We start from the raw sequence: 27,753 nt of genomic DNA, 5'->3' as shown, positions 1-27,753 counted from the left end.
CCTTCATTTCAGCCATTCCAATCCCAAGTTAAGGAGAGTGAGCACACACACCATATGGGCCAAACAACCTGCAGAGGAGTGATAACCAGAGAAGGCTAATAGATCTAAGGTAGGAAAGAAGAACAGCAAAATGAAGTGAGAAGCGGAGGGAAAGCAGGACATCAGGGCACTGGAGGATTGAAGAAACAGGTCGATAAATAGGAACGATGGGAAGGCTGTGGGAGCACGAGGGAGTGAGGGGGCTGCGGTGGTTACTGCGAAATGCAGGACAGAAAATGAAAAGCACGGATGGTGAAGATGATGAGGCAGCAGGATGAAGAGGGGTTGTATAAAGTTGAGTTGAGCTCCTTTCTGACGGGAAACAAAGACGTATCTGTCTGTTTTTTGTATTGAGTGTCTCGCACTACACTGGTTTGCAGCGGCAGAAGTAACGTATCAGACCGTAGAGGGATGAATTCAGAGGGAATTTCTTGTCACAGAGGGGCAGGAGAGTTACGGCTTATTGATAGCAAATTACCTGGTGACTGTCCCTTGTGGAATTGCCTTGTTGAAATAATCTCCCACATCCACCCAGAGATGCAGACATTTCTTCGGGGTCAGGATATGATTGCATGGGGGCTCTTGAAAGGTCTCACCTGACCTGGAAAACCGATTGGCACCAATCCAGCATCACACTGTACCGAAGTTGATGTACAGACTCGACATCTGCTTCAGGGGAACCAGCATGCACACTGCTGGGAAGACCTGCTGTTTTATGACTGGAACATTTAGCTTTTTCTCATCACCGGCGCTTTCTTACTCTCCGCTTCTCTCCATCCTACCACTGCCAACCACACGGCCTACGATGCCTTGAGCTTGGCCCCACTTGTATTTGTGGAATAAGACAGCCTGTCTTTTTTTATATCCGGTGAAGCCACGTTTCTACTCTTAGCTCTCACATTTGTGTGCAAAAAAGCCAAGTTTCAATGGAAATTGAGATATGCAGTACAGACCTTGTGTCCTTTGTACATTTATTTTCAGCGTTGAGCTCCTGTCAAGAAACAGATGGTGAATGTATAGTGCTTTTATTATGAACACTTGTGGATTTTTTTGTTGGTTTCGGATCACATTTCGAGACGTTGCCATATGGTGTGGTTAATCAATAGAGCAGCATCGCAAAAAGCATTGATATTCTGTAATGTAATTTAATTAAAGTAATTAACTTTCTTTCTTTTTTCAGTTATTTTGTTATATTGGAAAATGTATGGTACTTATCAGATAGATATTTACTATAATATTAATTCATTTCTGAGGTGGAAAATCTTCACACACTCTAAAACTTCCAGTGCACGCTTTGTACAGGGTGTTACACCGTTTGCCTTCTATTGTATCCTGTGTTTTTATTCACCTCCAAGGTCCCTGTACTGTCAATGCCACGCAAAGGACATTTGTATTAATCTGCAACAGTTGAAATACTGACTTGTGCTCACTTTTGTCAGTTAAATTACTCAGGAGACCTAGACCTAGATTCTATGTCCTATAATATTGAATCGGTACAAGGCACTTAGGACTGTATAGTACTGATGTTGACCTTTGGGTGTCATTCAGAGCACTCAGATACGGTAAACTGGATTTATCTTAACACTACTATTTGCAACCACTGAGGATTACAGGTGTCAAGTTGAAGGATGTGTGGTCTATAGCTAGAACAAATACAAAGGTGCCAAATATAATAAGAATTTAAGTAAGCAGATGCACATAACTTAAATAGGTTATTACTAATATTAAAAATATCATGTTGATCTCGCACATATGCTTCGTAAGCCTAAACAGTGAAGTTAATATAGTTACAAATACACACAAGAACCAAATTATACTGACTGCCTATATGGCTCCTTTTTTAATTGTCCAAGTCAGCTAGACTAGCATTAGCATAAGCCAGACACACGATGAGTAGATGCTCGGCTTTTGTAAAACTGCATTTATAAAATCAGCCAATATGCCACGGAAAGCTCAATAGATTTCTCGTTCTGTCTGAAATTGGTTTTCCTCAAGGTTTGTCAGAGGCACACACAACTCGCACCATTTGGATGCAGTGAAGTGCACTTTGAGCTTGTTCTGCCTACGCCTATTCTTCACTGACTGCACAGATTAGGTTATGCAATTTGCCACAAGAGGGCACTTGGACAACAGTCAACAGCCTTTATACATTTTCTACAGGTGTGTTTGAAGCCGTACCTCAATACAAAAAAGCAACATATTGTAATTGGACTGTAGTTTCCCCTCACATTTTTACCAACCCGGATTCCTCAGAGATAATATTATGTAATAGAATCTGTAATGGCAAAACACATTTCTCTCCTCATTACATATTTATAACTTAGTTTGGCTTTAGACCTTGTAAGGAGGGTTTCATAGATAGCAATTTGTCAGATAAAATGTAAAGCGTTGTGTAGGCACACAGTCACAGATCGCAACTCCCCACGGCCATTTCATTTCCATGATATCTAGAAGGTTTATGAGGTTAACGTAATGTAGTTATACCCATTGATAGTCATGTCATCACATCCATTATCTTGACTATTGGGAATTCCATCTCACTCTGTTTCAGCGCAATAGAAATGTAGCCAAAAGGGTATATTGTATTGTGTATTATTATTATTTTCATATCTATGTGCATTTAAGGCCCGTTCTCCCTTAGCAACATGTTGTTGTTTTTTTTGTAGGGGATATATGAGTAGGTTGTGTTAATTTGCCCGAATGCATTACACAAATGCATTGCAAAACATTGCCCTTGTCTTATTTATTTAAAGACAATATTAGTCTCCAACACCTGTGTTTTTATCCATTTAATAGCTTTCCTTTTCTTACAACTTGGTGAATTGAAGATTATCTTTTCAGACCAGGGAAATTAAGACTAACACCTTCAATAAATCCCCAGAAACAAACATACCCTGCAATAAAGTAGTTTATTACTTTTAAATCTAGAAACATGTTATTACCCACACTATGATTACCTCTGTTGGCACGGTGTTTGCAAAAACCCTGATTTCAGTATCAAGTCAAGAATAGGTGCTTATTTCTGCATCAATGTGAGTTCAAACCCAGATTAATGTTGCGACTGTGTTTTTGACATTTACAGACCTCATTATATGTGACTTGACTTCTTTCATACATTTCTTAGATAGTCCAGTAAAAAGTTTTGAATCCAACTCCAGGACTGAACCATTCAGCAAGATTACAAATATTAAATGATGTTGTTTTAATAATCAAGTACATAGTTAATAGTTCATATTTATTGAGATTTTTCTTTTAATGCATAAATACTCTCATCCCTCCTTCATCCCCATCAGGTCTGTAACAATGCCCTTTTTTCTTTCCTCTTTTTCTTCCTCATGCTTTTCCTCCTCTTCCATCCTCTGTTTATCAGTTAAGCACCATAGCGAAAGATTCACAGTCTGTGCAGGACTGCCTGCTCAGTAATGTCAGGGTGAGCTTTGATGTAAGCAGTTCTTTATGGCGGTATTATATTTGATTGATGTGGAAACGTCTCACAGTACGCTCCGTTCTCAGATATTTATTTGTGAGTCAATGATGCACACTCCGAAGCTCTGCTGCTGCTAAACAGCCCTCAGCCACTGAGCCAGTGATGACTCCTGCTTTATGCTTCAGCCAAAAACTCTTACATCTGCACTTTTTCCCCCCTAACTCTGCTGGCTCATGTGCTTATCACTTTCTAACTGCTCATCAGTCACGGCCATGAAATTTGAGGAAAATAAACATTCACGCCGTGATCACACAGCTATTGACTTTGATCAGCCACAAGTTTATTCTCTTAGAGCTGAGCGCAGAAAACAATACAAAGAAGAAACAAATTCATTCAAGCAGACTTCAAGCTGTCACTGTGCTATTAAATGAGGAGAGGAAAAGAAAAGACTGATTAGTACTTCAATAATGGAGTGACCTTAGAATAGCAACCTTTCGTCTGCAATTACAATTGTCATACTGTTCCTACCACATCCACCGTCATCAAAACAGGAAGGAAGAAAAGCACAGTGGGAGGAGCGCACGGCAGGCGCACAGCACTATAGAAAAATGCTTTTACAAGACAAACTCTGTCTACCAGCATTCTCTTGTTTGTTTAAACGGTACAACAACTTTTTATCCGCGTACATTGACTTCCTGGGGTGTTTTAATCAACAGTGATGTTGCCAGGCAACTAGAGGAGATTCCTGGAAGGCAGTTAACAAATACGCATATTTCCTCATATGTCAAACTTATGAATAAATAAAACACCATGGTTGAAAGGATGCATTGGATAGATGTTGCAGTTAGACTTTTAACAGGGATTTTGACATTCGCCATACAGTAAATGTCCGTAAAGGAAATGTAGTTTCTCAATTAATAGTTAATTTAGTGAGTATTTCATCTTAGTCTTGATTTGTATTGGTCAAGAATATCCATATCCAGTCATGACATATTAGTTCACCACATTCAATTCAATTACTCACTGAAAATATTGTTGTTTACTATGTCAGGTAAAATAATACATATGATATATAAAGTAGTTTTTCCTTGACAGGAGGAACACTAGAAAATAAAAAAGACTATAATGTTGTGGACCTGAGGGCATAACTGTTCAATAAACATCAGATCTTACTGCAGTTGGTCGCTTGATTAAAACATAATCAATAAAATCAAGGTGTAAAATTGACAACTCACAAGATCCCAGCCATGCTCCGTGAGGTTAACCAGGAGACAAAGCAGGGATATGACATCTGTTTCATTTTCTATGCATCTATAGAGCTTCTTATGTAAACACAAGCAGTTCCCCGGAGCTCCGCAGTTCATCTGAAATGCAGGGCAGGAATGTTTTGACCTTGGCGGACCTAACTATAATTAAATACACACACTCACAAGCTGCCACACATAATGGATGCACATACATACTCACACAGTGACAAAACCTTGCACTCTGACTCTCCATCTTTCTCTCTTATTAACATTCTCCCAAACACACACATACACAAACACACAGACGTACATAATCGCCCACCCTCGTCCGTCTGAATTAAGACTAATAAGCAGGTGAATTGTCTGTGGAGCTTGAGCCATTTGTTGTGACCTTGGCTACCTTGTGGTTTGCAACGAGGGTTCAGACACTCAGGCAGTATGAATAAGTGGACTGTGTGGGTCAACACAAGAAAAAAATCCTACATACTGCACACCTCAGGTCTCCTGACATAATAGCAGATCTGATTTGATTTTAAAGTGGCTAGCTGCATACATTTTCATCTTAATGAGGAAGAACTCCTTTTCAAACCACTACCAGCGTATTGCTTTAAGCTAACGTTGCTAATACCACCCATGTGTTTTGTGACAACATGTTGACATAGACATATTTGCTAATTAATACATTAATTAGCTGCACTAATGAGCTCATTCGCATCAGTGGGTGTGTTAAAGACATTGCGGTAACAGCAGAACAGGCGGCTTAAGTGTTGAAGACAAAGAGGAGCAGACAGGAGGAGAAAATATTGTCTAATGGAGGCTGAATGAAACTATAGATGCTAGCAAGCTACCAAGATGACCTTGAATGGATTTTATTGCAAAGATGTGATGCGACAGTTTCCTCTTTATAATAAACAGCCCATTATGTTCCTCTCCATTACTGTTTTTATACATTCATATTCTGAATCACAACATATTGTTCATAGAACTACTCTTTCGTGCTTATTGAAATTATAACCTTTTTTCAAAAAATTATAATTCATATGTTTTTGTCCACCTGGTAAATGTAAATCCAATATTAACTCTCCTTTTAGCTCAATTTTGTTTTCCACCAACTCCTGAGGGAAATATCTGTGTCTTCGGCAACTGAAGGTTCCACTATGTTCACCAGCTAGTCGTACCTTTGCCTGTCTGTCGTTTGGTGCTGGGCAGGTTTTGTACAGTGGGTTTTTAGAGATGCAGGAAAACCAAAACAATGTGCTGAAAGATGCTGACTGACACAAAGATGAAACAAGACAGAACTTGCTTACTTGTATAGCACGCCTTGTGAAGTGATTTAAAATATTAAAGAGAAATTGCTGAGCTCCGCTGGCAGTAGTTCAGAAGTTTGACTTTGACAGTAAAGGTCCGGTCATCCTCAGCTACAAGCGCAGTCGTTGGAACACCTGCTGCTTTGGTTCATCTGGGGATGAAAGGTCTGAAATGACGCAGGTGGCAAAGGTTGTTTTGACAGTTATCAGTAAAATACACTTTGATATCCTTTGCTATGAAACACCTTGGCAGATCACCGGGGTAAAGCATTTAAGATGGGTGGACAAACTTTGGAAGAGGTCTAAACACAGCTCACAACATCGTTAGATAGCTGTCCTTTATTTATTTATCATGTCGGTAGTCCTTGAAGTCACATCGAGCATCGTTTTGTCAGACATAGGCAGGCTTGTCCACTAAATAGGGCATGTTGACAAAAGTGGTTAAGTCAGGTTGGCAGCTGTTAATTGTGATTTGTTAGGATGGAATGACCCCTGTGTTTGAGACGTGCAACACTTTGCTTCCCACCTAAAGAGCAATCTGTAAAGATACTGAGAATGCTGGGGTGTAATAGTTTTATTTTTTAATTGTTGATACCCGTTGTGTCATAGGCACACCTATGAAAATCAGTAATTTAGCACCAAAAAGTTAGGTACATCAAAGCAGTGTTAAAACAGCTATCTGCGACTGAGTCTACGTTTATATGACATTAAATTAATGATTGTATTGAGGCAATGAAAAGGCCACAGAGATTTGTTTCCTGCCTTGGCTCTGGCGTGGATGAAGAGTTGATATTTGGTCTACTGATGTGTGTCTATCTATAGACATTTATGACATTAACCAAGATGTACAGTACATTGCTTTAATATATTGTATTTGACTTGTATTCCCTCGAAACACAAGAGAAATCTAAAAGGAACACTTTATTCCAGTTAAAAGCTGCGTCGGTGAGTTAGTGTTTCATGAAAAGTAAACACAACATACCTAAAAGAAAATTTGGCTCCTAATAATCCCTTTTTAGTCTTTATTTCTTCTCTTATGTAAAATATTCCCTCTCTCCCTTTCTCTCAGAGTGAGGACCTTCCCTAAGGACTCTGCCTTACTGGGCAGGGACACTGTTCGAGCCCTCATGTACTACGCCCTGAAGGTCTGGAGTGACATCGCACCACTAAACTTCCACGAGGTGGCCGGCAGTGATGCAGACATTCAAATCGACTTCACCAAGGCCGACCACAACGATGGATATCCCTTTGACGGGCCGGGGGGCACCGTGGCACACGCATTTTTCCCCGGGGAGAGGTTCACAGCTGGGGATACACACTTTGATGACGACGAGGCCTGGACCTTCAGATCTCCAGGTGAGGATCTTTGCTTCTTAGCCCCAAATAAGCATGTATTATATTATATATAATTTCTCACCAAAGCATTTCTTAGAGACTCCCAGTGTACTATACAATGAGGAGAAACAGTCGGTGTCTAGGAAACTGGGAGAAAATGAAAAAGCGTAGCCCAGAAGACTGTTTCGAACTTCTGACCTCTATCCTCACCAAGACTTCAATATCTAACACTAGAACGCTGACTGCATTTTGGAGCCAAGCTGTGCTTCTACCCTTTGTTCATGCTCCAGATTCTGTAATTAATATTTCATTTGTTAGAACTATGAATGTAACATACAATGCTTCCAGACTCAGAGTAGTGACTGCAGTGGTGGTTGTAATCACAAGCTTATTAGGAGGCATAAAAGGCGTCCTTTCATTTCCTCCAACTACCATAAACACAAACTACTCTAATGGGCCTCTGCCACCCATGAATTCTAGTTTTTTTTTAGCAATTAAAGGTTCAATGTGTAAGATATGCCAGATTTTAAACTTAAAATATTAAAACAATTAACTAACATTATCAACAGAGTGAGAAGAGGTAACGGTGTTGATGTTATGTCAAAGATGCCTGTGTATTGTGTTGCAGAGATGTCTAAGATGTGAGTAACTATAGCTCCGGTCAGAAAGAGAAGACGTACAGCTGCCTGACTCGGGCAGACTCAACATTAAATCCATGATCCCTGCACGTTTGTTTTGATTAAATCCAAAGTGGCAGAAACGAGAAAACGACTTGCAGCATCGGTTTGTCCCCACCGCTGCCGGGAGGCTGCTCCACCGGGAGTAGAGCGTGCGAGAGAGACGGCAGACAGACAGGTCTTCCGTTAGCAGTGAGCAGATAGCACTGATTTAGCCAACTCCCCGCCGGATCGTCAAATTTCCGTTGCTGCCGCTACTCAGGTCAGACCCAGCTCTCCTTCAGCCCGCTGTTACATCCGGTGCTGAGATTTTCGCCAGGCATCTCCGAGCCGGATTTGTTTCGCTCGTCTCTGCCGCCCAGATCCAAGCCAACAAACAAACTATCAAACCGTAACGATACACAAACCGTACAGCCCTCAGTGCCACAGTAAACAAACGGATATCTAAGCCCCACATGAAGATTATAAAATAGCTGTGTTATTTACACCGACTCTCAGAGTTTCAGCAGTCTGTTCTAATGAACTGATTTGGAGCACGTGGCTCAGAATTACACATTGCACCTTTTTAGATTTAAATTTAAAATTTAAATTGACTGTTTACTGATATTGATACTGATATCCACTTCAATGTTACATCTATGTCAAACAATTTCTATCTGACAACAAAATGTTTTCTTTGATTAATGGCAATGAAAGCTGAAAGGAATATGTCTCTACCAGACCTCGAAGTAGCACTATAATCTGAGATGTCAAATAACAGCTCCTTCAATGATAATTAATAAAAGAGTGGTCTGGACACAATGATACAGTGATGAGCTATGCAGGCTTGTGGACACACAGTTTTTTGTGCTGTTTACCCATTTCCAGGGCTAAGCTAAATTAGTCAGATACTGACTGTAGCTTCATATTTACCGTGTCAAACTTTTCCTTTATATAAAGGATCTGATTCCACCACTGGTAATCACTCAGTAATCACAAAGGGGCAACCTCCGGGTCTGAAAAGTAAAACCTGCATTCTTTCTAATGGCCAGCAGGGGGTGGCACTGTTTGCAAAAAGAGGTCCAATTGTATAGTAAACATAAGGTCTCAAAGTCTTCTTTAATACACCATGATGTTTATTTTGTAAATTATGGTAACAATTGGAATAAATTAGAAGAATGACAAGCGTATGATTTTGGGCGTAGCTACCTTATGATTGACAACTCGCTACCACGGTGTTGTCCGGTTTAGGTGTTGTCCATGTTTTTGTCTTGCAACTCTGACCCTTTTACCCGTGTGCTTTCAGTTCATAAAAGTTCATTTTAACATTCTGGTTGCCTAAAAATATCTTCATCTGTGTTTGGTTGTACTAAGTTCTACCCTCTTGTGTCACTTGTGGTTCCAAAAGCAAAGATGGTGATAGGCCAATGGCCAAAATGTCAAACTCAAGGCTTCAAAACAGTAGTACACAAATCAATGAGTGATGTCACGATGGCTACGTCCACTTCTTTTATACAGTCTATGTTATTCGCTTAGTGAAATCCCATGCAGATAAAGCACTTATTTCTTCAGTTTCTAAGGAAAACTATGCTTATGTGTGCAGTGCCATGATGATTGCTTGATTTTAAATGGATGAGACTCAATCCCTTTATGGTACATTCTCCTCTCATGATTGTGACTAAAACAAGTCTGAAAGATAAGCTCCTTGGGGGGTGACAGGCTCATTATGCTGTCTTACTCCCCAGATGTGGAGCTTAAAGCTTGTAGCGGGGGTGTAGATGACACTGACTGTACCAGCTGGTCTATGATGCAGCCAGGACCTATGTTCATTTCTATTCTTTGCTTTAGCCCGAGTAAAGCTGTGAGCCATATGTTACAGCCGCTCAATCTGCTCCAATTAGACCTCACAGCAGTTCGCATCAGAGGCAAGAGAAGCTGGCAGGATGCTGTAGTAGTTTACAGAATCATCTGGGGTGTTGGTTAATGGGAGCAGGACAGTGAAGGAGGGGAGGGGTCAGAGGTGGGTTCTTGTCTTGACCCAAATTCATTTCTCTCCCCAAAATCAATTCTAGTGAAATTGTGGGATGGGATTGTCAGATGGAGAACAACCACCATGTTAAAAACAGAGCCTTCACTGGGAGCGAGAGTGAAAAGATACGGGGTAAATGTTCTTTTCAAGGTGACTTCTTTCATTCTACGCGATGAAAGGCAAAATGTACATCAAATAAAACGCATCAGAGCTGTTCATTTATAAATCAGGAGTGTGCCTCTTTCTCTCCGGCTGCTCTCTGTAATAGCACTCAAGCCCTCTGTTTCTTATGGCCAATTGATGCCAATAAATACAATCCTGCCACTGTATACTGCTGCCATTGATTTAAAATGAAGGTTTATGTGATTTTAAATAAACATAGTATACTAGAGACAACATCATTTGTACGGTATAAAAACAAGATATTGATCCCCTTGAAAGTTTCGCCGTTGCGATCTTTGTCTACTTAAACACCTTTAGCAATTTGGGACATACCTTTAGGCCAAGGTGCTTGCTAACTACAATTTCAAGAAAGGATAATAGCTACCCAAGCTACTGGAAAGAAATGCGGTATTCAAATGTTTCAGCATGAAATGTAGCCATTTCACATCACTAAGAATGCACTTTTAGCACTCTGAGTTGTAGTTCTACTGAATCTGAGTGCAGCCTATTCTATTACAGTATACTTCAATTAGCCGTTTTTTGTTTCTTAAACCTGCATTGACTGACTATTTTGTGCCTGTGGGGGGAAGTCAAGACTAAGATGTAAACACAACTTTGACTTTATAACTTTTACAACTTTGATATTATATTATGAAAGTTGATATGGCGAACATGTTAGGAACATGTTAGGAAACGGTTGTCTATTTACACATCCAGCAAACACAGAGCACTGTCAGCATTCTTTCAAAGTCCTGTTTTTCACCACCTGATGAATGTAAGTCCAATATTCACTCTCGGGCGGCCGTGGCACAGGAGGTAGAGTGGTCGTGGTTCGATCTCCGACTCTGCAGTCAGCATATGCAAGGTGTGTGAATGTGTGTGAATGTTTATCACTACCTGTATGGTAGCCTCTTACTCTGTATGAATGTGTGTGAATGGGTGAATGACATGTGAGGGATCGTAAAAATTGGAAAAGCGCTATATAAAAGCAGTCCATTTACCATCTCCATTTAGTTAAATTATTGTTTCTCAGTGTGCTGAAAGAGCTGCGAAAGTGAAGCAAAACAGTAAACGGTACCCAAAACTATTTCTTCCAATGAAGTCACACTATTCGACAGATGATGGTTATGAATCACCTTTGCAAATGTTTCATGAGGAATGAAATGCTTCCAACACTTGTGTTAGACATCAAGGATGCATTCAATATGTTTTTGTTGAGAAACACTCAACACGATGGAAACATAACTTTTGATCGTTCATGAGAAAACGCCACAGGGCTCCTTTAATATTAAAATATTTATTATAGCACCTCTTCAAGAGATGATTTAACCCGCTCCAGTTGTAATTTCATACTGAGACAGTTTTGGGGAATTCCGGTTACTTGTATATTACTAGACCATGAAGAACAGTTTATTAATGCTAAATACTAAAAATAATTATTTCTTCTTCATTTCATGTGGTTTAGCATTTCTCTTATTGAGACCATGCTGTACCTTACAGGCATGTTTCAGAGTCTGCTGATCAGGAAAAGCAACAGTTTGCATCCTTTTTTCTTCCTCGGCATTTACCCATTGATGGGGTTGAGCCAGTTGTGCCTCATGTTGCTCATTGTTGCAAACTAAAAATGTATTAATTATAATTATAGCAGCTTAAAGAGCTGCCAACTTGCCATATTTAACACACTAAATATTTAAAAAAGGAGTCTATGCAGACTTCCATTCCTCTCAATACATTTTTGACATGACTTAATAGCTCTGTGTATCCACTTTTCCTTGGCCAGGCCAACATCACATAGAGGGGTAATGTCTCTAACACACATAAACTAACTGAAAAGGAACATTTATATTTAATAACAAAGTTTGACCAATGCATTGCCATGAGGGATATTATCGCCAATTATCTGCCTATGTACTAGCAGATAACTAAAGATTACAGTACAGGGATGCCGAAAATATGAGCGAGGTCATTTGAAAACTCCATAACATATGAATGAGAGTTCAAGAATGTGACCTTAATTTTAGTTTCACTGTTTGATGCCTAGATTTCAAATGATAAATATTTCAAACTGCTGAGGTGTAATTTTCATTTCTCTGGACAGCTTTTTCCTATATTTCCAAAGATTCAAGTCCATTCCTCTTATCATATCAATATGATATTCCCGTTTGAGTTTCAGCGAGTGAGTTCGAGGTTCAGGGTCTGAGCTGTGCTGGAGCATGGAATAAATTTCAGCCTTTGTTGTACTTTCCAATAATCTAGTATATATGTGTAATGGCAACCTCACTCGAAGGGTAAAAATGTAGGAAGGAGATATGTGGGTCAACTGTGGCTGCAGATATTACCAGAATAGAATTTTAGGGAGCTCGTGAAATACTCTCACGGAAAACGATCAACCGCTACAGAAGTCCTTCTGCTTGAACAACTCTTACATTAAAAGTGAGACCCCTTAATGTTTATTCTCGGCCATTTGCACTATGTTAAACTCTTAGAATCAATTGGTTTCTCAGGTTGAAGCTGCCATCTCTCCTCTTGTGTCTGTTATTTCACCTACGTGAACAAATGCAGTGAATATGTGTCATCCCATCACTTTTAACATCTTTTTTTCCATGCTTTAAACTTTGTAAAAAACTATTATTTATCTCATATATCCTGATAGAAGTATTGATTATTGAGTAGCACAAGGTAATTCAAGGGTAATACCACAGGGATTCACCTCAAATGAGAAGGATAGCCCTCGGCTAGTTGTGCTGCTTCTTTCCATCTGCCACCGTATGGTACACCGTCCTTATTAAACTTTAACTAAGTGCTGCAGGCCATGTTTGTAGCATTCTGGATACTGCTATGTCCAAGGTGGAGGTACCCCTGAATGTATTGTATTTACTGTGTTAGTTGTCAGTTAGTTGGATTTATGTTACTGCAGTAATATCATATTGCTTCTGTCTGTCTACTCTGAACCTCGCTTTCTCTCTCTCTTTCCTGCTCTCTGTCTTACTGCCACAAAGGAGTAACTCAATGAGTCTCGTACATCCCCTCAAATCTCTCTGCTCTGACTTTGTCCGCAGGCATTAGGATTTTTTTCTGTCAACCTCAGATGGACTGAAAATACGATGACATGGTACCTACTTTGTTCTGAATCCCTGTTCTCTCCCCCTCGATCCGTCCTTTCATCCACCTTCCCTCTCTGCGCCATGTGCTCCTGTAGATTAGAGTTGGCATTTGGCTTCCCAATATCCCAGGTGTTACAAGTGCATGTCTCCAATTGTCCTTTTGTCTTTTGACAGAGCACAGCACTGAGATGTTCCCAAGCTGAGGCCAACATGAGGTTAACTGAATGCAGACTTCAGCCGAACCACCAAGGAACTCTAAGATAGCTTGGCTCGACACGCTAGCACTCACATTTTTCCAAATCTAAATCTCTAAACCCCAGGTTTTGTCTTGCTTAGCAGAGCCAGACAAGGAGTTTTTGGAGGCTTTGCCTTTTTCTTTTTTAGTTGAACATCGAGGGAAATGTGCTTTAATAGCCTGCAGCCTCTTTAGGTGTCTTTCCGCACTCAGGTTTTGATTGGCAGCCCAGAGGCTCAGGCAGTATTACCATAGTTATCTCACTACACCACATGCCTTACAGCACTCACAGCCACCAGAGCTGTTTGCCATGCCTCTTAACTTGCAACCTATGGAGTTCACTCATGAAAGGGATAAACATACAAATTGGGGCTATATTGGTTCTACAAAAGTCACAAACTGTTAGCAGCAAAGTGATCTCGGTAAGCTGATATAGTATCGTTGGCGACCTTGGGTGTCCTGAAAGGCGCCTCTAAATAAAATGTATTATTATTATTATTATTATTATTATTATTATTATTATTATTATTATTATTATTATTATTATTATTATAAATGACTAATACTGTCTGGTGTATTGAGAACAACCTTATTATCATCATCTCATTATGCCTCCTTTAAGAATATTTGCTTCTCTTGCTTCTCTGTCTGTTGTGTCCCTCTCACTGCCGATTCATTTTGAAATCTTGAGAGCGAGGAAAGAGGAGCTGCATCTTAGATTTTGAGTGTGCAATTTTCTTGTTAAGTAATTAAGTAAACTACACTGGACGGCAACGATTGTAGGGAATGAAAATAAGCTGTGTGCGGCATTCTGTGGCTGCGTCTTTGATTGAATTGACCACTCACCTAAATAACTCCAGTTTAAAAGCGGGCAGGGGAAAATTCGATTGGAGGAGTGTGTGTTCTCCTATTTTATTCTAGTTGCAGGTTCAAATATGCAACGTTGCAAGTGCAGGTACATGACACAAACATTTATTTAATGTTTATTTTTGGAACAAATCGACTAATGCAACATACCATAGTATTTACATTTACATATAGCTGCACAGGGAAACGCATAGAAAACAGCACAAACAATAATACAATAAAGATGACGTAAACTCCTAATGTAAGGCACTCCATCACCTTTTAAACAACAGTTTTACCTTTTTTCCATTTTGAGCAGCTGAGGAGTCCCACATATCGATATAAGTTGTACATAACAAATTGTAAAAAAAACAAACCCTGATGATTATTTCTCTCTCTCTCTCTCTCTCTCTCTCTCTCTCTCTCTCTCTCTCTCTCTCTCTCTCTCGCTCTCTCTCCTTGTCTCCTTCAGACACTCATGGGATGGATCTGTTTGCGGTTGCGGTCCATGAGTTCGGTCACGCCATCGGCCTGGTCCACACCTCAGCCATAGAGTCCATCATGAGGCCGTACTACCAGGGTCCCGTAGGAGACCCTCTGAAATACGACCTACCCTATGAAGACAAGGTCCGCGTCTGGCAGCTCTACGGTAAAAGGGAACATCCATCCACTGCTCTGTGCGTGTGTGTTTGGGACGGAGAGAGGAAAGAGCAATTGCTCTGTGGAGCAAGGTTATTGATTAATGAAAACACGGATTGAGTTAATTGGACCTCTTTATGGCATATGACCTTATCACACCATTGACTGATATAGAGAGTAGCAGTGTGTGCGGGTGAGAGACTAATGACCATGAAGACAAGAATAAAGTGCACAAAAGAATGCTGAAGGCCAGGACTGTGAAGGAGGGAGATTAATTAAATAAGAAAAGAGCTCAGACACTGAGACAAAACTGAGAGTAAGCATTTCATGCTTTTTATTTCACCATGGTGCAATAAAATCAATGCATAATAATCAATCGGCAACCTCCGGTTCTGAAAAGGGAAGCCAATGCGGAAGTGTCTTAAACGTGCATTCTCTCTGAATGCCAGCATAGGAGGACTCCACTGGTTGCAAACAGGTTGTATAGAAGACTATGAGAAAATTACCATACTCAGTTTTCATTTTCCAGATGAGTTTAATGGTCTAAATCACTCATTTCAAGTCCTCTCCAATAAAACATGATGCTTTAGAGAGAAGAGTCTGTTGATTCATTTTAGTTTTTTTTATAGAGTAATTGTTTATTTGGAATGACAAAGAATAGGGGAATTAATACTACACTCAAGTTTGCAGAGCCCAATGTGATTTAACTGCCTTGTCTTTTGAATGTTTATTTAATCATATCCTCCCTAGGTGTCAGAGACTCGGTGTCTCACACAAACCGACCAGGCAACCCCTCCCAGACGGCTGAACCTCCTGTCCTGCTGGACCTTCCCGAAAACAGATCCACTCTCCTGTAAGTAGAAGATCTGTGTCCAACTATCCTGGTTGTCGAACATCCATCAAAAATCCGATGGAGTATAAATATCAATGGTGGATATTGACAGGTGGATGATGCAGGAAAGATCGCACAAGGGACAATCGTCAGTGGACCATTTTTTAATGGGTCCAATTGACAACTTGAGGTGAAGGTGGCTCGAAACAAAGGCTCTACGAAAGGTGGTGGGTTCATCAAAAACATTAGGAATCATCAGCTAAGGACCATTAATATAAATACAAATGTTAATTATAATATTTGTTAGTTTTAAAGATATCTCACTCTGGACCAAAGCCTTGGACAGACATCCTTAAATGTGCAGAAGTAGGTCAGACAGTCAGACTTCACAGCACATGAACTATAGGTGACTTTTGAGTGATGACCTGGATTCAGTTCAAGACTCTCTCGTCTGCTATGTCAAATATGTTTTGCACATTCAGGAGCCTGGTCACTGTACTACAGAATCTCTCCTTCCCACCGGGAAACGTTTATTAGTATTATCTTTATATTTGTGGGACCGTGGCTGACGAAAAGAATATGCAGCTCAATACATTTTTAAAACATTTATGCACGGAACAACAATACCCTTGTAATTTTGTCAACTTGCCACAGTACTAACCTTATAGATTTTTATATGTTCATTATTATCAAGAATAAACAGATGCTGGCTGCTTTGCAAGTGAGTTAACTGTACTCTGATGCTCTCTTCAGATCAAGAGAGGGCACCTTGCATAAGGAGTGAAACTTTGTTTCAAACTACACTGACAACAACAGCCAATGCCTGCTGTCCTCCATGCACGCACTCACGCAAAGACTATGCAGCAGTTCTAAAGCTAAACGTATAAAACCCTCTTTCACTCCCTGCTACCAGCTGCTTCCTCTGCCCTCTTTATTATCTGGTCATGATGCGTGGAAAAGCTGGATTATGCCTGACAAGGGTCACAAACGTTGACCACTAGGCAGCGGTGTCGTGTTAATAGAGCTCTGAATAGAGATCTTTGTTGATAATGTGAAGGCTGGCAGACTCCCACTCACAGTGGCACCCCTGTGATGCTAATGGCTTCATCATTGGCAGGCCAACCACGTCAGTGCTTTAAATCACTTATTATCCCAGAGGATAAATGCACTGTGCGACCTCACCGTGTCAGCGTGATAGCATTTCACCCTAATGTTTAGCCTAATTAATTGAAGGAAACACATGGACATGCATGCACACATTCAGAATCTCAGTGGGTGCAATTATCCCATAGTTGTTATTTTGAATGCAAATCACTGAACTGAACTGAGCTACATATCTTAAGCGAGGTTGTTTTATGTTTTACATCAAAATAGGGAGCTGTGTATATAACCTCAAACATCGTTGTTCAGAATATGAATTTGAAAGTAATGTCTTCCTTGTTTTCTTTCCTTCAACTTTCCTCTCTCAGGCTGACACGAGATGCCCCAGACAGATGCACAAGTCACTTTGATGCCGTGGCCCAAATACGAGGGGAGGCCTTCTTTTTCAAAGGTATTCGAGCCTAAAAGGAGAAAGCGGATAAGAGAAACCGAAGGACAGACAGATAAATAGATAGCGACAGTAAGAGAGATGGAGAATTAAGAGGAGATAAAGTGGAAGACTAAGGGACAGGAGCTGGACAGAGTCGTGGCTCCAGTGATCAATAGAAAGCCCAGTCATGTGTGGCTCCCAGGGCCCTTATCACAGGCTCATACACCATCATATATTCTGCAGGCTAAACAAAAGGCTGCTTTAGGGCCCAGGATGTTTTGCTGTATACTTGTTATCTGCTGAGCTTGAAATTGATCTTTTTGGCATATTGGCCAGCGTGGTATGAGAGCTTTTATTATCCAAAACATGTTAAATGTAATGAAAATGATTTCCTAAAACAGAGCCATACATTATGTGTATTGGCTAAGGTTCCCCTTCTCGCTAATTAGTTAAACCTCTCCTCTGAAGCACAACTGCTTTAAATCACTTTTAATGGTCATTGTTGGAGCTTTGGTTCATCTGTTAACCCTGTGGATGTGAAGGAGGGGTAGGAATCTGTAATATACTGCAAACACAGCGCACCATGTCTTATCGAAACATAGCTTTTCTTGTAATAGACTCCCACAGGATAGCCTGAAGAAGGTCCAAGCTCTAACATGTTCCCGTCTATTATAGGGAAGTACTTCTGGCGACTAACAAGAGAGAAGCACCTGGTGTCTCTTCGCCCGGCTCAGATACATCGGTTCTGGAGGGGCCTCCCACCCAATCTGGACAGTGTGGATGCTGTGTATGAGAGGCCTGGGGACCACAAAATAGTATTTTTCAAAGGTAAATATCGCTATCGGATTTCAACTTCCTCTTGCATATATCTGTGTGGCCTTAGTTGACTGACTAGGCATGAATGTGCCTTCTTGCTGCTCCATATCATTAAACATTTGACATTGATTTATTTTAAATGTGTCTGTAGTGATTCGGTGGATACATTCCAACTTATAAAGGTGGTATTCCTCCTTTTAATCGTGACCTCTGTGTCCACCCACTTTAGGTCTGAAGTACTGGGTATTTAAAGACAATAACGTGGAGGAGGGCTACCCTCGTCCCATCAGTGACTTTGGCCTGCCCTCGGAAGGAGTAGATGCAGCCTTTGTTTGGCTACACAACGACAAAACCTACTTCTTCAAGGACAACCACTACTGGCGCTACGATGACCACCTGAGACGTATGGACCCGGGCTACCCTAAAGACAGTTTGCTTTGGAAGGGGCTGCCGCCACAACTGGATGACATCATGAGGTGGTCTGATGGTGAGTAGACTATAAAAGCTGGGTGGGAAATCCATGAATGGATTCAGTAAAAGAACAGCACTGAACGCCCAACAGAGTTTTAAAATAAAGATTTTCATGCTCTCTACTCAAGTAGTTACAACAGTTTTAAACACAACCACAAATAGAAATTTCCCCCGTCTTTGGAAAACCACTCAAAATGAGAACAAAGGTTTATAAAGTCTTAATGTGGCTCTAAAGGGAACTGTGAAAGTTAGGAAAAAAATGTTGTCACTCAAACAATCTTAACTTGGAGTTGGAGACAACTAATTGTGTTCAGAAATTGCAGTTAATAAAACTGTTGATGTACTACAGGGACGTTGCTTGGGCCCGCAGCATTAGCTGGCACCTTCACTTCTAAAGGCTACAAACAATAATTAGCTTTTCTTATCTAAGCATAGATATTTATATTCATACTGCAGCAAAAAATATTTTGTCATTTTCATCATTCTTAATAAATAACCGCATCAATAAAGTGTTTTATCATGCAAGACACCATACACTAACTGCACACACACACACACGCACGCACGCACGCACGCACACGCACACACACACACACACACACACACACACAGCCAAACAAAAAGTCTACAAAAAATACACAATAAAAAATAACCAGTGACCCATAAAAAGTGAGCGGTGGTTATGGACAATGTATGGCCGTACTTTCGCCTTTTGGGAACAAGTTTCCAGACAAAACTTTTTAGATTACAGACACTGAGTCAGTCTACCAGAAAGAGGGTGTGAATCTGGCATCTCAGCTAGCCAACAACAGCCTTGACCTTTACACAGCAAACACAGTGGAGAGCCGTGTTGGCTGTTATGAATCCACAAGCCTGGTCTCCACTTATTAATCCATTCTGGAGCTGTGAGCTCAGTGGAGTCAGTCAAAAACACCTGATATAAGCAGGAAGTCTAACAGAAGGTTCCATCTGCATTAACGTCGAGGCAATCGATGTCTTCCGGTCAATCCTGATTCTACAGATCCATCCTCTCTGCCTTATCCCGCTCCAAAGTTAGCATTTGAGCAGGTGAGCAGTCAGTCAGCTTGACCTGAATGGCAACAGAGAAAAACTGATGCCAATGACAGAAAAAATGACCGTGTTACCCCCTTTTGGGCATCCTTGCATTTTACAGATTACCCTCTGGCTTCAGTGCATCAGTCACTCACACTGTCTGCCTCACTCACCTCTCTGTAGTCATCTATCTCCTCAGCCAGCCCTCTTATCAGGGAGGAAATATGCACATAGTGAATAGTTTGAGCTTTTCAAACTAGTAACATATCTGCATTTTATGTTTGTGTAGTTGTACTTTTCTTTCTTAGCAGAGTGAGTCTGTAATATGCATTTCCTCCTATTTGATTTGACTCGAATTGTGTAAACATCCCGTAATACAATTTTACTTGTGCACTCAATGTAGCACGAAGGATCATTTACCCATGCAGAAATGTATTTGCCAGGTTTAAAGTGGCGTGAATCAATATTTTTATATTAACAATGGATTTTCTTTCAAAGGAGATATTCAAACATCCAACTATTTCAGAAGCAGGTGTGTTTGAAAAGTATCTGTTAAGACAAAAGTCAATATTTGAAGTTAATTCATTTGTATGTGTTTTCATTTAGTTCATTTTTACAATGTTATTGAGTGTCAATTGCATTGCGTCTGAGTAACTGTAGTTTATGGGATGTCACACAAGAGGGCAGCGCTGAGCTGACAAGTTCAAGTGAGGTGAAGGTTCAGGTGAACTTTACTGAGGCGTTGACTGGTGGAACAACGAAGACAAACGGTGGAAGATGTTCAGGCCTTTGTGAAGTGAAGGAAAGCCTATAACTCTGCCGGAAATAGGGCGGCATCAATGTGTAGGAGGCCTCGAAGACACTATTAGTGTATAAATTAAATAAATAAAGTTTAATAATTAAGGACCCTTTTGTATTTCACGGGAGCTGCATGCTTGCTTTGTGCTCGCTTAACTCTTGACGAAGGTCCAGAGGGACCGAAACTTTAGTATGATCTATAAATTGTGATGCTGAGGATGAGCAGCGTGCATATTACCAAAGGATCAAATGACTTCTTGTAATGTGAGAACCCTCAGAGAATATCACCAGACTCTGCCGTTCCCCTCAGCTCTATGGAAATATGCAACTTTGCTAAGACAATATTAATTAAATATTGTATAGATCAGTTAATATATAACAGGATAATCATGCCTTCAGGTTGACTTGAAACTTCCACATGTAGAAATGACAAAAATATTGACCAATGAAAATAGGAGCAACTACATTCAGTAAGTTAATTTGCAGACAAAATATTTCAGCTTGGAACAGTAGATATTTGGTGTGTGTGTGTGTGTGTGTGTGTGTGTGTGTGTGTGTGTGTGTGTGTGCGTGTGTGTGTGTGTGTGTGTGTGTGTGTGTGTGTGGCCCAGATATATTCATACAAATCAGGTGATCATTTGTTTTAAGATGAACACAAAAATGATTATTTAAAAAGAATGCAGTACTCATTAGAGTATCAGCATATGGCAGTATTTCAAAATACTGTTTTAGCAGTCTAGTTGAACACTTTTCTCCTCCATATGCTGCGATCAGCTTTGGCATTTACCCCTTTGTAGCTACCTGGGAATAACAGGTGTTTTATCAGGCTCCCAAGTTGTCTCTGCTTATCTCCACTTTAAGCCTCAACTGTTTGTTAAACTTAAATGTGAGTAACATCCTCACACAGGCTGCAGCTGCTGTATTTGAGCTGATTGCAGCTCTCAGTGACCACCGCCAACCAAGACTTCCATCTCCCTGAGAGGGTCCCACTCATCTGTTGTCGCCGAGTGGTCGCGCATGAGAAATGTTTCTCTGTGGCAGCACAGACACTGCCTTCAGTTCATATATAATTAAACCGATTGCAGAATATGATTTGTGAAAATTCTGAAACGCATCAGAGAAGAAGTGTCAGTCGCAGATGGACGAGTATTGTTCTCCGCTAAGTGCCGCAAATTGGCTTATGGCTTTAATGAAGTATGATCAACCACTGTACATTTGCAGTAATGTTAATGATTTGTGTAATCTGTGTCACACAGAGAGCACATCAGCTGGATATTAATATCAGGTCTGAGAGCTATGATGTATGCTTTGTTGAAAGTTTCTAACAAACTGAGGGCGTTGAAAAGAAGTAATCAAGAACAAGAAGCATGCATAGAATATTCCTGAACGTCAACGTACACATTTAAGATACGTCTTTTGTCATTTCCAACTTGAATGTCCAACTAGTCAATTTAAATGGGACCAATCATTAAAGAAAGCCCAAGATGATATTCATGCCAATTTAAATGCAAATGCATATTTATTTTATATTGTTCAATTAGTGTGTGTGTTGATGCATGGGCGTTCCTACCTTCTCCTAGCTTCCCGCCTCTCTTTTTACTCCTCTTCGTTCCCTGGCTAGCTTTAGAAGAGGAGGTGGAGGAATGTGATCATTATTGGAGCATGTCACACCTAAATCTGCCATGTCAGTCATTTTTAAACACTATGTGCATCTGTGCCTGAAAAGCATTCTGGTCCTTTACCTCCTATAAAATGTCTATAGTTGTTTCTATGTGTGTGTGTGTGTGTGTGTGTGTGTGTGTGTGTGTGTGTGTGTGTGTGTGTGCTCTCACACAGCTGGCCCTGAGTAATTATATGTAGCATTAGCATGACATAACCCATTATGAGGAGTGATTATCAGTGCTGGAAAATTAATTTAAAAAATGGGAGTTTTATATTTCACATAAGAGACACAATTTTTGTCTGCAGTCTTTTTGTTTTAATGTTTTTCCCACAGTTAGAACTTAAAACGCTTATTAATTAAAGTCACTGAGATTTAGAGTCCCTGGCTAAATAGCAAGAAACTGAAAGCCTGTTTTTGTAACTTGATTTAATCACTGTGCAGCATGTGGAGGATAATAGTATAAGACTTAATGAGTCACAAAATGTGAAGCTAATCAATAAGGCAGCTTTTAGACTCTAATGGAAGAAACCTCAGGGTGAGAGCAACCGGGGAGGTTACTCTCTCCCAGGACAGACAGACGTGCAATAGATGTCATGTGTACACAATAAACAGTATAATAAAATGACAACATAGACAATCCATATGATACACAAACACCCTCTAGTTGCTGTAACTTCTGGGGAAACATGGGAAACCCCTGATGATGCGTCAGAGAGTGAGGAAGAAGACGGCGAGCCACTCTATTGTTTAATATTGTCTGTGTTGCTAACCCATGATGTAGCACGATTAATTATTGCCGTTTGCTACTTAACGTTAGCTAGCTGGGTAATGGGGTAGTGGACTCCTCTAAATTTAGCAAGTTGACGTTACATAAGCTAACTTTACTTACGGCAATTTCATTACAATGAAATGACATAACGTGAATAAAACATTAATACATTACCTCCTCCGGGAACATGATCTCTATCAGATAGATTTTCATCAGCAATGGTGGTTGTTTAAAGTAATGATTTAAAAGAAAAAATCTCTAATAAGTCACTATCTATTGCATATCGTTATAGTTTTGATTCGGAGACCCCTAGCAGCAGAAGTTACATACTGTGCGTTTATGTGAAACTTGCACACGATCGATTGGTGTTGGTGTTGATCTAGCTGTCAATCACCATAGTATAGCTCTGGTCCTTGAGAACTAAAAGAGCCATCATGCTTGGTTGTAAACGCTCTTTGCATATTGTTATGGCAATCCAAGCGACACATGCACATTTGCTTGTTTTCCATTCTCCCTAATAAGCAAAGACAATCTAAAGAGTTCACTAGTTACCAACATTATTACACTTCTTATGCTTTGAGGAGACATCAATAGAAATGACAAAAATACACTTTTTGACCTGAAAAGGTTAAAAAGACATATGTTGTGATATAAATCTTTAGTTTAAGGAGTAATTTATTCATTCCATTTTATGACTGAACAATAACATTAAGACACAGGCTTGGCCCTGGCATTTCCCTTGACTAGAGAGAGGCGTTAGATCTGGAGTCGGTCTCATGATGCTGCATGGAGAAAGGTTGCCTGCTGTTCCAAAGCAATTACAATAGGTCAGATGCTGAGGACACATTGCTTTCCTATGGGGAACAATAGGGTTTACTTTCACTGGCATTGTTTTGACAGCCTTTACCAAGCAAATCTCCTTCAAGAAATGCCTCCACCAGTTCATTGTACATATTAGGCTTTGATAAAGCACTTTGTAGGTGTTTACAACTGGCTCAACAACAACTAATTAGCAGCAGGTACTGAGTCCTTATTTCAGGCTACTTTCAATGGGAGCAAGCGACATCACCTCTCTCCCAGCTGAGGGTGTGGAAGCTCTTTTTCCTGTCTGGTGTTTAGAGGTTTGTGTTGTGTCTGAGCTTTTGCCAGCTTCAGAGGTCCTGCTCCAAGCTCTTTGATGTGTGTGTGTGCGTGTGCGTGTGCGTGTTTGGGAACAGGCCAAAAGCCAAAGAGGGGACAGTCCCAATAAAAATCCCCAATTACATCAAAAGACATGTAAAAGTGCATGTATATAAACAAGGAATTTCCCATTTACACACACCTTTGGGCCAGGGAACATGGAGCCACATCCAAGCCTTTATCTGCTGCTTCCACAAGCCTAGGATAAAGAGAGAACAATGAGATAGAGGGAGGAGGAGAGAAAAAGTAAGAAGACCTGGTGACAACTCGTCATGAACAGTGAGTGAGAAGAGTGTTAAGAGATGTGCTGAAAGGAGGAGAGAAATGTTACAATGAGAACAATAACGGAAAGCAAAAATAAGTTATAGGAAGCAGCAAAAGAACATCCATAGTGTTAGTTGTACATTTTTCTTTCATCGATACTGCATTTGAATACTTAAATTGCATCCTTGTTCCACTTCCGTCAGTCTCACAGGCAAATAAAGTGAAGCTGGTATTTTATTCTGCCCTATGTTCTGTCTTAGTGTTTCATTGTATTTCAAACCATACACTAATACCGACCCTCTGCCCTCTCTCGCTCTCCGAAGGCTCGTCCTATTTCTTCAAGGGGAAGGAATACTGGCGAGTGCCGAGCAGCGACATGGAGGTGGAGGCAGGATACCCCCGCCTCATCGCTAAAGACTGGCTGCTGTGCACCGAGATGCAGTCTGACTCTCCGGACACGCAACCCAAAAGCACGGAGACGAGAGTCAACGAGCACCATCAACCGGACCACGCAGAGAACGGATTCGAGGTGTGCTCCTGCACCTCGGACACCGCCTCGCCTTTAGGCGCCCGCCCCTCCCCATCTCCCCTGTGGCTGCTGCCACCTCTCTGGACGCTCTCGCTGGCCCTCTGCTCTGAACTGCTATGATGCCAAAGCATGGGACAACGTTCCTGAGCTGACACAGACTCTATGGTGGAGGGCCAGTGGGAACGAAATACAAACTTCTTGTTCATATAAATATCAATTGGTATGTTTTTGCTATTAATTTTGCAGTTATTTATTTCACATGCCATTGTCTTCTAAAGCGCCTTGCCGTATAGGTAGTACATACAGTTATCATATAATCATACTAGGGTATATCTAGTGGCCGTCAATCCACTGACCATGACAATGCTAGTACCGTGCTTAACAACTCTATTAGTTTCTTCTTCAATGGCTAAACTTTCTCATCTTCACAAGGAAGATAATTCAGTGAGATTGTTCAGAATTACTTTTTTAGTTTACGGCAATAATGAATGGTATCCTGGGATGTATATTTTCAACAGTTGAATGGTATCCTGAGATGTTAATAGGTTCATTTTAGTTGGACCTTTTAGGAAATGTTATAGGTTTATTCTTCTTTCTCCCCAGAGTTAGATGGAAATATCCACACCCCTCTCACGTCTGTCTGGTGAACATTAAGCACCAGCTAGCAGCCGGTTGGTTGAGCTTAGTATATGAGACTGAAAACAGGGAAAAAGCAAACAAACAAAAGACTTTTGTCACCTTCGGACATAGCCAGGCTAGCATTTTGTTTCCTTTTTTCAGTCTTTATGCTAAGCTAAGCTAACCAGGTCCTGGCTGTAGCCTTATGTTTACCGTTCAGATATGTGATTGAATGTTATCTTCTCATCTAACTCTCGACATGAAAGAAAAAAAGGGTATGTCGAAGTATTGCTTTAAAAAGTGCCTGGCAAGTAGACCTTCCTGCCAGGATGTTTACTGCCTATCAGCATTGTCCACCAATCAAATGGTTATGCTTAAATTCAGGTTGGTTACAGTTAAGGTTACAGTTATGACCGTGGCTGCGGTTTGGGCCCACCAATCCCGAGAGGGACACAGTATTTAGGAAAAGCTGCCTGCAAGACTCGAACCAGGGTAAATAATGACATAGTGGATACAGATACTATGGTTAGACAGGTGACTGACACCCCGACATGTATTTAGGCGACAGGTAAAAAGTACCCAGAAATGCAGTCGAGATAGATAGTTTACAAATGAATGGCCCCATGTTGGCATGAAGAGAAAATAAATGGCATGCTGGGATGTCGACAGGCAGATGAATACCATCCAGTACTGCTACATATAGAAGAAAGGTGCACCCTATGCTGTGGGAAGTAGGACAAATAAAGACTTCCTGTAAGTTTGTCAGTGTCGCTTTACCCTATTATCCCAGCTTAACTCCCTTACCTGTACTCCCACGCTCTTTGAGGAACTGCTGCTTATCCATGAATTTGTCATTTTCAACCCCGCTACAGAAGCGTTTCCTACCATTACCAGAGGCAGTATACTTTTGTTGTGTTTTTGGTAATAAATATGGACGGATTGCGACTCCATATTGCTTCGATACGATTATAGTTCAGACCCTTTTTTTCCCTCACAGCTGGACGATTTCCCCCATCAATCCCAGCTCCTTTTAAGGACGCCGTTAGCAGAGCTCACAGGAAAGCAACCGGATTTATTCTTGCTGATATATTTACCTACAGTTTAAATATAGACACAGATATATTGAGTTGAGATGTTCCATGGTTTCTTCAAAACCGAGTGGACTGTGTATATTTCAAGGTGTGTTTTCTAATGTAAAATATTTTTGTAGAAAAATAAAACAATATGAATGACTTTGTGTGGAGATAATTTTTTGGAGTATTCAGTATTTCAGCTGTGTGTGGGCGTCAGTGTGTAATTATTTAGTGTCGCTGAAAAGGAGCCCGGCCTTGCCGACAGATGAAGGTAACATGACAGCTTGCAGAGACCAACTGGGAGCTGCTCTCTATCTCTCTGATGTTTGCTCTTGTAATGGTCACTGCTGTTCATCAGGAATGCAAATCACATCATGTCAATCACACCACACACTCACTCTGTGGAGAGGCTTTATGGACAGATTGGCTGGCAGAAGATTAAATGCACCCGCATTTTTTCCAGGGTTGTAAATTAACCAAGAGGCTACTAGATGAATATTCACAACCAAACTTCAATCCGTTTTGAGGTAGAATAAGTTTGAAAAAGCATCAACCTGTAATGACAGGCCGGCTTGAATGTTTATTATTCTGTTTTATTTTTGCATCACAAGATAACATGCACACACACACATTTACCATTGTGTTTTATTTTTAATAGAGTGTAGTTCTGCTTTTCACTACACTTTTTCAAATTCTTGTAATTTATTATCATGTTAGCCCGCACATGGCCCGCACACTCTAAGAGGTTAAAAATGAATCCATTGTTATTCCCCCGGCATCTCCCCTTTGTCACGCCTTGCATGCCCGAGTGTGACACCACTAAGAGCAGCAATTTTTCTTCCCTCCTCTTGACACACTCCAGTGGTGTTAATTAACTGGTGTGACTCAGCGGCCACTGGGAGAGGACCTGCTCCCCGGGGGCGAATGCAGCACAGTGGGTCAATTTTCAGCGGTTTGTCCAACAGAACCTATTTTAATTACTACTTTAACCAAACCTAATTTGCAGGTTTTTGTTAACAGGTATTTAATCAGGGAAGTGCATGAGCATTTTATCAAATTGTATTTTTTTTATTATAACACTTAAATTTAATTCAAAGTGTTTGCTTTTCAAAAATCCTTTTATTTTTATCA

The 27,753-nt window shown here is 40.6% G+C and overlaps 1 protein-coding gene across 1 annotated transcript in view; it reads left to right on the top strand.

Annotated features, from left to right (window-relative positions):
* Nucleotides 1–26,771, top strand: part of mmp17a (matrix metallopeptidase 17a) — a 66,837-nt gene extending 40,066 nt beyond the window's left edge. Inside the window, exons 4-10 of the mRNA XM_029444018.1 lie at nt 7,090–7,376; nt 14,860–15,036; nt 15,777–15,879; nt 17,328–17,410; nt 18,065–18,217; nt 18,435–18,692; nt 24,726–26,771. Of these exons, the coding sequence (XP_029299878.1) occupies nt 7,090–7,376; nt 14,860–15,036; nt 15,777–15,879; nt 17,328–17,410; nt 18,065–18,217; nt 18,435–18,692; nt 24,726–25,051 (1,387 nt within the window). The 3' untranslated portion in view covers nt 25,052–26,771. The remainder of the gene's footprint in view (nt 1–7,089; nt 7,377–14,859; nt 15,037–15,776; nt 15,880–17,327; nt 17,411–18,064; nt 18,218–18,434; nt 18,693–24,725) is intronic.
* Nucleotides 26,772–27,753: the final 982 nt, after the last annotated feature.

This window comes from Cottoperca gobio, chromosome 12, assembly GCF_900634415.1.
Source record: "Cottoperca gobio chromosome 12, fCotGob3.1, whole genome shotgun sequence".
Lineage (NCBI taxonomy): Eukaryota > Metazoa > Chordata > Actinopteri > Perciformes > Bovichtidae > Cottoperca > Cottoperca gobio.
Note: the sequence above shows the minus strand (reverse complement) of the source record. Positions and strands in the feature narration are given on the sequence as shown.